Below are 11068 nucleotides of genomic sequence, written 5' to 3' on the forward strand. Positions count from 1 at the left end.
CTTCAATATTCAGGATCAAATTATTATGGTCAGCTTTCAATTGTAATTCCAGATTTGCAAAGAACACCAAAAAAGGTAAAAAAAGCATGGTGTATGATCTAATTGAGTTGATGTTAAGAATATGAGTTCATCAAATTAATGTTGGTTCATTTTCTAAAACTTAAATTTTGATGTACAAATTTTGAGAAACAAAATTATTAATTTATCACTTTTGTAATCAACAAGTCAATTATAAGTAAAACAAGAGCTAAAAATAAGACACACTGCAGGATCAAATTGAGTTGATGTTAAGGAAATGAGTACCTCAAATTAATGGTGGTTCATAAATCATAAATTTTGATGAACAAAATAATTTTGAGAAATAAAATTTTATTAATTTTCTACTTTTGACATCAACAATTAAATTCCAAATAAAACAATAGCCTAATAATCAAGACCAAGGTTACTCTCTGATCTCCAATGCCTGGCTTTCTCAAATCCATTAACGTAATTCTCAAAATCATCAATGGTTTGGTCAATCTCTTCTTGGGTGTTCATCACAAAGGGTCCAAACTGCACTAGTGGCTCACCTAATGGTTCACCCCCTACTAGAATGAATCTGAGAGGTTTGGAGGACTTGTTCCATACCTCCAAGCCATCCCCAGTTCCTAGCAGAAGAAGGTGGTGAGCTGCGGTGGGTGAAGATTTTGTATTGCCAAAAATACCTTCACCTTCCAAGACATAGATAAAGGCATTCCATGATATTGGTATTGGTTGTTGAAGGTGAGCTCCTGGTTTGAGAGTGAAGTCCAAGTACATAGTTGGGGTCCTAGTGTAGATTGGTGATTTAGTTCCCAAGGCCTCGCCGGCTATAACTCTAACCTTAATCCCATCTTTGATGGCTTCAGCAACATCCTTGCTCAGTATTTCTTGATACCTTGGTTCAATCCTGTGATCAAACAAAATTACAACTCAATTAGATGAAGTTTTGGGTTTTTAGGCAGCTCTACATGGCCAAGAAAATCATGCCAGAGTCTTGCCTTTGAAAGGCATAAAAATATTTTCAAAATTATACTATTTGATCACTGTCACTAAGCCACAAGAGTTATTCAAATTTTTCTAAAAGTTCAAAGCTAGCAAGTGCTAGAATCATGACAGAAATTAACTTCTCCACCATGGGATATGACTATAAAGGAAGTTGTATAGGCTGACCATTTCTGGCTGGTATTCATACACACCCTATGGTGCATTTCAAAAGCACCTTTGGAAAAGGTTCAATGATGACAAATCATTGTAGTAGTAGGATAGGAAAGTTGCATATTCTCATTAGAAAAGTTTGAAACTTATTTGACTATTTCATTTAGTGGATAGACCTGCCATAATATTCTGTTTTGTTTTTTTGGGAGGGGGGTGGGGGGGACTATGTCCTATCATATCCTGGGTTAAAAAATAACTATATAGTGACATAAAATGTATGTCATACTCATATCTATCTCTATGGTTAGGCTAACCTTTAGTGAGTGGTGTACTTACATTTTATGCTTGGAGGATAGGTTGATCCACAACTGTAGGCCCTTTTGGGTTCCCTGGGCGGCAGGCATTTCTGAGTGAACAATACCTCTTCCTGCAGTCATCCATTGCAAGTCACCGGCTCCTATTGTCCCTTTGTGCCCTTCACAATCTTCATGTGTGAATGATCCCTGATGACACAAACAATTGAAATTGCCTTCAACTTAAGGAAATTGCAACTCACCTCTAAAAAGTTCAAAGAGAGACCCAATCAATGAAAGCAAGTACAATGGGTTATATTTCAACAAAAAATTTTGCAACTGTTTTTTCACATGCAACATCAATTTCACTGAAACCGTTAATAACTCTATTTTTACTGTACCTCAATCAAAGTGTATTAATAAATGTGAAAAATGTCTTGAAATTTTCTGTGATTAGATTATTGACCATTTAAGCCAAAGTGTAAGGTTATTTTGTCTTCAAGACCTTTCCTGGCAACCACCTGCTGCCTGAAAGGTCAGGTCAACCTTGGACAGTTGTAGCAAGTGAACTGAATGCTTTGGGTCCGACTGGCTGACCCAACAGAAATATGTTGCCAGACAGCTGACAAATGCCAACAATGTAAATCTAAACGTTACCTTGGAAATTCCATTATTAACAATGAGTTGATAGTTGAACCTTAAAGAAAATTTTTAGGTATTTTCAGAACACGAAAAAATAGTATTTTCTTTTCTCACTTTTATAGTGGACCTTATTATGGATTTAATTATTGGACTTATCATGAATATAAGATGAGAGAGCACAATTTTTTGCACTTTAGAGTACTTAATAATTACTCGAAACTTGAAAGTTGATATCACTAGATCCAAGGGTCATTGACTTAAAATGTCATTTCTATTTGAAAAATACTAAGACGGCAAAAATTTACACAATTTTTGTCACAACTCAACATGTGACGAATTGCGAGTGATGAAATCTATTTAGCTTATAAACTCAAGCTTTTGATTAATCAACTATATATAATATTTTTAGTTGAGAAAATATCTTGGATAAATTGTGGTTAATAAATAACAGAATTATTAATAAATCGACATCTATGGTAGTTAGAAACACGCATATCATGTCTTTCTCTATCTCATTATTAAAATGACTACTGTGTGTCCCCCAATCATTTTAAACGTGGAATATGACATTTTCATGTTAATTATAACCATAATAGACAAATATCAAGCATGCTGTGGGTGTTTATTTATTTCTTTTTTATTGACCATATATGTAAAATGAAGTAGTGGTTATTTTTAGTTTGCTTGACCAAAAAGTTTGCAGACAAACAGGAAAAGAAAGGCCATGAGCTGGAATGGCCAATTGAAAATACCTGCAACATGTAGGTCACTGTCTCAAACCCTGCAAAGAGGAAAAAAGAAAAAAATAATAAAATTAGAATCATCTTATGTTTTTCCCAATTCTCTACAGTTAGATTTTAAATATTTCCAATGAGACTAAAGGTCAATAATCAAACCTCTATGTGGATGGTCAGGAAATCCAGCTGGAGCAGTTACTGCAAAATTCAACAACAAACTCGTAAGAAAAATGAAACCACTTGTATAGAGACCCAACACGTTTTCATGAAGAAACAGAGGAAAGCAGAGACAGCCCACCTGAGAATTCATCAAGTACAAGAAAAGGATCAAAGTATTTCAGCTCGAACCTGCAAAAAAAAAAAACCAAAACACCCATTAATCCAAAGCTTCAAATTCTTCCAAAAGTTCATATTCCTTTAAGTGTAAAGAAGAACACCATTTAATTATCACTCTCTTACCTTCCTATGCTCCTTCTAACAATGGCCCCAAGTCCCTCATGTTGTGGTCTGGCTAAGAATTTCCTCACCACAAGACGAGGTTCTTTGAGAAGATTACAACTTTCTTTCTGGTCGTGCATTTTTTTTTTCTCTTATGTGTCAACTTTCAAAAAAATGTAAGTTTTCTCCAAATGTGTGTATCAAAGTAAGGCATTTGATGCTATATATATAGGAAGAGAGGGAGAGAGAGAGAGAGAGAGAGATTCATTTTGGCTTTGGAAGGTCAAAGGGAAATACGTTGGCGGCCAAAGCAAAGGTAATTGCTTGTGCTCTAGGGACTTTTTGAATATATTCCTGTGCATAACGTCAGCATAGCGTTGTGTTGAGGTAGCCTGTGAACCGTGTATCGTAGCCGTTACTCGATGGCACGTGTCAGCTCATAAAACTTTTTTTTTTTTTTTGGGGTGGTATTGTTAACAAGTGCCATGAGTGATGAGCCATACGTTAAAGATTAACAAATGTTCAGATATGACTTGTAAATTTATAATAAATATACATAATTGATTGACTTATTAAAATTCCTGCTTAAAAATAAATACTACTTATAATCATTTCTATTCTAATTTTTAATAAGGTAGAAAGCTCGGTTATTTTTGCTAAGTAGATATATGATTGATTTTTTATTTGTATATTTCATTAATATTGGACTCTTAGTATATAATAGTCATTAACTCACTTGGCACAATTATTAAAAAACTTTACTAGATGCATGACACAAAATTAGCCCACAATTGAAATCTAATTGAATTTTCTCTTAATGTTGGTTTTTAATATATATAGATGTGTATGGTTTTACTTTATTTTTAAAAAAATATATTAAAAAACTATTTAATAAAATATTAAATGTATCTTAATCGCCATCCTTAGGTCATTCATATATGGGTTTGGCTTGGGTTTAGCGTATCCAATGTATTAAACCTATTAAGATGATGACATGTGTTACCATCGTATGGTTTTAGTGTAACTAGACACTAAATCCAAGTTTTTCCCTATGTATATATATAGTCATAGACACAAAAATTTTCAACAATTGAAGTAAAATATTATAATAGGTGCATAATAAAAGTGATATTAGTGATAAGTCTATGCGAGAATTATGATATTTCAATTACAACTTACCATCTTAAGCAAAACAATTTGGGAAAAGTAATTGTCTTTAGCTTAACTCAACACAATCTATTTAACACACATTTTCACAATTTATTGAAGTCATACAATATTATTGGCAAAGGAAAAGGCAATGATGACATTGTTTTATTTTCTTACCAATCACAACATGCTAGGTCAATAAATTGTAAAAAAATTAAGAAAATGTTAGAGATTTTATAAATTTTAATATATAAACTTATAAACAGATGATAGTAACAACAAATGTTATTTGTGCCCTTCAAAAAAATTCTCTTAACTTGGCTAATTGTGATTCCCCACCCCCTTTAATTGAGTCACAGTGCCTCAACAAATTGTGCTTGTTGGAATTTGGGAAAAAAAAATGATGGCGATGATGCCCATTATTTTACTGCTCCCAATTTTAAGTTATGATTCCAACCCTAAATGTCATAAAAAATGTCCTTTTTTTTTTTTTTGGCAATTGAGTTAATGAATGATTAATAATTAGGGTAAAATAAAGTCAACAACTTAGGAGATTAGGCTAATACCAACCATGTTCAAGACATTTCAAAATTGACTAATTTGATCTTTTATCACTATAATATAAGAGAAAAATGAGTAACAGTTTAGAGACTAGTTAGTCAGTTTTATAATATCTCAAACCTAGTTAACATTATCTCAAATATCAAGAGTGTTGACTATTTTGCCAATTATTATTATTATTATTATTATATAGACACACATATATAGTGTCTTTATAATACTATACTTTAATCCAAAAGCCTACATCAACTAATATATTTTTGTTGTTTCCTGCAAAGATGTTCTAGATTTAGTCCCCCTCTACCAAGTACCAACTAAAAAAATCCTTCTCCAAAAAAAAAAAAAAAAAGTACCAACTAATAATTTTCTCAAAAAATGTACCAACTAAAAAAATAAAAAATATACTCCACTTAAATTGCGGAAGAAATATGTTATAAAACGTATAAGAATTTTTCACCGCGGATGGGTTTTGTTCATTTTGTTTTTTTTGTTTTTTTTTTTTTTTTTGAGAATCTATTCATTTTGAATTTTGAGTCATGGCAGTGAAGAATGTAGATCCACCGTAACACGGAAGGGACACATGCGTCACGCTGATATGGTGGTGGGCTAAAATCTGATGATACATATGTTGGCCCACAAGTATGAAAGTTGGACACATTGGATATTCTTCTCTATTTTATTTCAAAGGTATGGTTCATTCAAGTTTCCCAATTACACGTATGAATTTGGTCCTTCTTTTCTATTATGTCAACTACAAGCATTTTCCTTGTAACTAATAACCAAGCACCCATTAGTCTAAACCTAAGAAAGAAAACATTTTCATATTCTATTTCCAAGCTCAAAATTAGAACACTATTTTACATTCTAAATAAACAAACAAAAATAACTTGGTAAAGATTTTTCATTAATAAATGAAATAAATCCAAGGATAGTATTTCCCTTTGTGCTCCAAATTTTAATGATTTCCAAAATTTTTGTTAAGAATTTTAATTAATAGGAAAAAATTATATTTATTCATTTTCTTATGTATTTATCTAGTATAGATTTTGGAAGAAAGTCCTCTCTTGACAACGTGATGACTGTATTATTAACAAAAACACAGCCACAAATATCTAATATCACATCATTCATATTGAACAAATTCAAAGTTGAAATTTGAAAAATGTTCCATGAATGAAAATGCTACAACGTACTTTGATTAAGACCATATATATTCCTAGGCTTAGAAAATGAAACAAGCCTTGATTTCTTGCCTACTAACAACTAACTAAAACGTAACAAAATGCTTTTACTTTTTCTTGTTGGGGTTTTCTGGTTTCTTCTTGTTCACATGATCACTTTTGAGTTTTGACTGCAATTCCTTTAATTTTACGTGGCATCCAAGAAGTTACATGGAACTTGCTTCGGCAACTACATGCTTTGAAATTTTGTTTTGGATAAAACTTTGAAATTTATTTAATTTTAATGATCAAAAACCAATTGTTAAAATTAATGACAACTTATATCATGACCTAGCAAATTAATGAAATTGAGTCTCTCTTTTTTAAGATGTACGCTTCTTTTATTTATTTATTTATTATATTTTACAAACGATATACACTCATTTGAAGAAACTTATATAGGCACCATAAAAAAATGCATCAATAATCAATATAATGTAAGGTTTCTCTTTTTTTTTTTAAGGGGAAAAAGGTAATATAAGGTGAGTTACAAGTGTGTTTGGTTTAGGTTTTTTATTTATAATTTATTTAATTTATGGACAAAATTTAAGTACATTATATTAAGTTCCTAAATTAAATTCTCATATATATCCTTCTTAAAAAAAAAAAAACTCATATATACATTTTGTATTGAAAATAATTTTCTTTGAAAAAGAAAATATTTTTGTATTTCATTACTCAATACGGTCATTTATTAGAATTTTTTTTTTGAGAAAGTTATTAGAATTTAATTAAGAAAACCTAATATATTGCATTAATTTAAAATACTGTACCTAAACTTTTTTTTTATATACAAATAACTTCTTAAAGTTTCAATATCCTTTTCAAAGTACAACAAGTCTATTTTATCTTTAACAAATAGCCACACTAAGACTACAAAATCATTATTAATGAGTGGTGTTTGCATTACATGCACAGGTGTGCAACTTTAAGCATGCCAATTATCATAATCAAGTAGATCAAATTTATAGGTTTCAATTAGTTTAATTGGTAAAAATTTTTGTTCTCAAATAAAAGATTTAAGATTTGATTCTCACTTACTCCCAAAAATTAATTAGTATCTCAGTTTGATAATAAAGAACAAGAGCATATTTCCAATTAAAAAAAAAAAAAAGCATGATGGGAGAATTTTGGAATTTTGTCTCCATCCAAATTTTATTTTCATTAGTCTGAGATCCGAGCCCAGTGAATCTTTGGTGGGTCTGGTAACCATATTCCATTAATGACATCATGGATACAAAAGCATGACGGTAGAACAGGCCTTGGATAATAAATAAAAAAAGTGAGTTCGGGTCATTTAGAAAAAAACAAAGTGCATGAGTCAAACCATAGATGAGTCGAACATTTTAAGCACTGTATTTAACTGTAATGCAATAACGTGTAGACTTTTTGAAACCAGTCAGACAGATACTTAATTCTTTTTCCTTTTTAATTATTTTGGGCTAAGCATTATTATTTTAGACAGTTGGATAATTTATGTTCCTTCCTTGCTTCCATGATGATTTATTGATTACGAATGATGATGCTTGCACACTTTATTCCCATTTAGTAATTGCTAATTATGAGAATGGATAAAACCCCAACCCATTTTTTTAATTTTTATATTTTCTTTTCAGAATATAAAAAATGGATAATATTTACTTTAATAATTAGGTGCTTGTGAGCGTGATTTGTAAAGTTAAAAATTGCAAGAGATCTTTACTAGGGCTTTTCAATGAATATTTTATTAAAGAAAACACATGAATAAAATTATATTGTATTTATTAAAAAAAATTTATTGCAGTTTTTCTGGATTCAAAACATTGCTTTGCCTCAATTTTTTCCCCCAATAAGATATTGGTTTCAAGATCATTGTTGTTGACTTGTCATATAGTCTCACTCACGTATGTGCACAACAACTAGACCATGCTTTTCCTATATAATAAAAAAAGAATTATATCCGTACAAGAGTAACTTCAGGGACATAAGGTATTACATATCATTCAAACAATTAATTAATTGATTACAAAAATATTAATAAATAAATGGTCATGCTAACGAATGCTTTTAGGACATTGATTAAAAATCCGTTTTAGGAAAGTTTTGATATCACTTTTATGGGAAATGAAAAAAGCTTTCAAAACATTAATTTTTTTTTTAATTTTCCAATAAATTTTTTTTAAATAGATTATTAACCAATACCTTAAGGGCATTTGTTAGCATTTTTCATAAATAAATAAATGACTTCTATATATATTCAATTAATCAATCACAAGAATCTTTACTTAATTCACAACTAATTACAATTTTTTGAAATGACATGTTGTGATTAGTGGGCAATAAAAATGATACCAATAATGCAATTATATGCAAAAAATATTGCACCGTACAAAGAATCATTACGAAATCAAATTTCAGATAAATTTTAAAAACTCTATTACTATTTGAATTCTCAGGTCTGACAAAAATAAAACCAATCACCCATTAGTAATTTAGAACAATTCAAATTCAACGTTCAAACATCATGTGTTTCTAATTAATTTTAATTTCTTCAGATCATGTTCCCCAACTTTTCCTTCCTAATTTTTGCCATCCTTTTCATCCTCACTCAAATGAAATCCAAGGAAAAAAAAAAAAATTGAGACGAAACAAAAGAGCACAACCAGAATTTAACATTTTCAGCACCATAAGTCATAACCCTGTAAAAGGAAAATGAATTAATAAATTGTTAGACATGATAAAATAACCAATTATTGTCAAGAATCATGTAAGAAGCTTCATAAATGTTTGTGAGTATTACATTGTAAACAAGGATTCAAGAATTTAATCAATTTATTGTATATCCATTCTTTCTTCTTCCTCCTCTGTTTTTTGATTTCCCTCTAGGGTTGGGAATTGATTTCATTAGCAAAAACATAGGAAAATAGAAATTTTCCCGGGAGGAAACTCAATGTTTGCTATTTCCCTCAACCTCAAGTCATAGAACAAAATCAAAAAAACAAAAACAAAAACAAAAAAACAAAAAAGACAACACATTGTGAGTCAAGGCAAGGTTTCACATTGCCACTAAGAGGAACGCAACACAGACTTCATGACTACGTTGCTAAGTGTTGTCTCATACGTAATTTTTTTTTTTTTTTTTTTTGCTGAATGTCTCATACGTAATTTTTAAGATTGACATCAACACCGTCAATTAAATGACATCACTTTTTAGCTTTTCTAGTATGTATAATCCAAAGTATAAAACTTTTAAAACGATAAACATGAAAGTCACATCCAAAAAAGATAGATATATAGCCGGCCTGCATTTTGTTAGAGAATTTTTGAGAAATTAATTATGAGTGCTAAAGTAACTTGGTAAAGATTCATTGTCCAACATAACCCATAAATTTCCTCATCAAACATATCTTAAGTAACGCAAGTTTAGATAGTTAATGAAATGAATATTGCTAGTCAAACGAAAAACGAAAAAAGAAAAAAGATATTGTTAACAAATGTCTAAAGGCAGTTAAGATGTATTTAATACTTTATTAATTAATATTTTTATATACTTTTCAAAAAAAATGAAGTCAAGATTTACACATTGACATATATCTAAAAAAGTATACACAATTACAATGAATTTGTGCGTGTAATTATATATATATATATATATATATATATATATATATATATATATATATTGTTTTGACCTCCTAAAACAAAATTTTTGAACATCTTGAGTCCATGGTTCTAAATCTTAAGTCAAAGTCTACTTGAATATGATCCCCTTACTAATCTATTATTGCAAATAAAGTTACAATTAATTAAAACTTTTTATCAAATTTATGAGAGGAGTAGTTGAAATTGAATGTGTTTTTAATTTTCTATTTGTTAAATAAGAATTGGGGCATGGGCCAGCCAGTCAATCGATAGTTAGTAAATGTGAACACTAAAAGACAATTAAACAATTAGACAATGGATGATTCTAAAAATTTAAAAAAAAAAAAAAATTAGACAAGGGGTGTGGGACAGGGGAGTGATTGAGTGAAGACAAAAATCAATGTTAACATAACAAAAATTTTCTTAATAGAATCACAAAAACCAATAGTTGTCAAAGTTGAGTTGAATTGTTAAATAAAAGAATTGTATAGAGTAAATGCATAAACTAATTGATAAAAATATTAAGTAATAATAATTTAATAGAATTACAAAAACTAATAGTTATCAAAGTTAAGTTGAATTGTTAAATAAAAGAATTGTATAGAGTAAATGCATTTCCAATAGTTAATCTTAGTAATCATAATTAGTATGTTCATTGTATGAAGAAACAATACAACAAATGAACTAATAGTTTATCTTTTTAGTACTATGGACAAATTTGTAATAAAACCATGTAGATTACAAAATTCATCTCCTACTCAAGATTCATCTTCTTATTGGCCTCCTTTAAAAAATAAAATCCTAGAGCTGCCATTGGTGTAAGTCAATGCATTATGGGTCCGGTTAATAGGCGTCTTTAGATATTTGTTAATGAACCATTTTAGAAAAATTTTGATACAACTTTTATGAGAAATAGAAAATTCTATCAAAAAAAATTGATTGTTTTTTTTTTTTCTTTTCCCATTAATTTTTTCTTAAAATGGTTCACTAACAAATGACCTTAGGACATCTGTTAACTTTTTTATAAATTATTAACATGTGTATTTTATTTTTTGAAAAGTGTGCATTATAACTTGTAAATGAACATTTATTAAATTTAAATGTGTTCCCTTAAAATACTCGGTAACCCTAAAAAAGAAGAGAAATGAACAATATTGCTGGCCAAATAGGTGTTAGTTAATCAAGTTCACCTCCTTCAATTCATCAACTATATAACTAACAGGCCTATGTA

The 11068-nt window shown here is 29.6% G+C and overlaps 1 protein-coding gene across 1 annotated transcript; it reads right to left on the minus strand.

Moving 5' to 3' along the window:
• Positions 1-352: 352 nt before the first annotated feature.
• LOC142641486 (pirin-like protein) lies at positions 353-3502 on the minus strand. The gene is made up of 6 exons (XM_075815927.1): positions 3308-3502; positions 3147-3196; positions 3008-3046; positions 2864-2892; positions 1513-1679; positions 353-928 (listed from the first exon to the last, which is right to left on the minus strand). The coding sequence occupies exons 1-6, from the start codon at positions 3424-3426 to the stop codon at positions 424-426; spliced, it is 909 nt and encodes a 302-aa protein (XP_075672042.1). The 5' UTR covers positions 3427-3502; the 3' UTR covers positions 353-423.
• Positions 3503-11068: the final 7566 nt, after the last annotated feature.

The sequence above is a fragment of the Castanea sativa genome, chromosome 6 (assembly GCF_040712315.1).
Source record: "Castanea sativa cultivar Marrone di Chiusa Pesio chromosome 6, ASM4071231v1".
Classification (NCBI taxonomy): domain Eukaryota; kingdom Viridiplantae; phylum Streptophyta; class Magnoliopsida; order Fagales; family Fagaceae; genus Castanea; species Castanea sativa.

Excerpts from the sequence above, each read along its gene's own strand:
- LOC142641486 (XM_075815927.1), bottom strand. The coding sequence starts at position 3,426 with ATGCACGACCAGAAAGAAAGTTGTAATCTTCTCAAAGAACCTCGTCTT. Across the intron at positions 3,047-3,146 it reads TGTACTTGATGAATTCTCAG|TAACTGCTCCAGCTGGATTT; the intron begins GTGGGCTGTCTC and ends TGAATTTTGCAG. Across the intron at positions 2,893-3,007 it reads TCCTGACCATCCACATAGAG|GGTTTGAGACAGTGACCTAC; the intron begins GTTTGATTATTG and ends TCCTCTTTGCAG.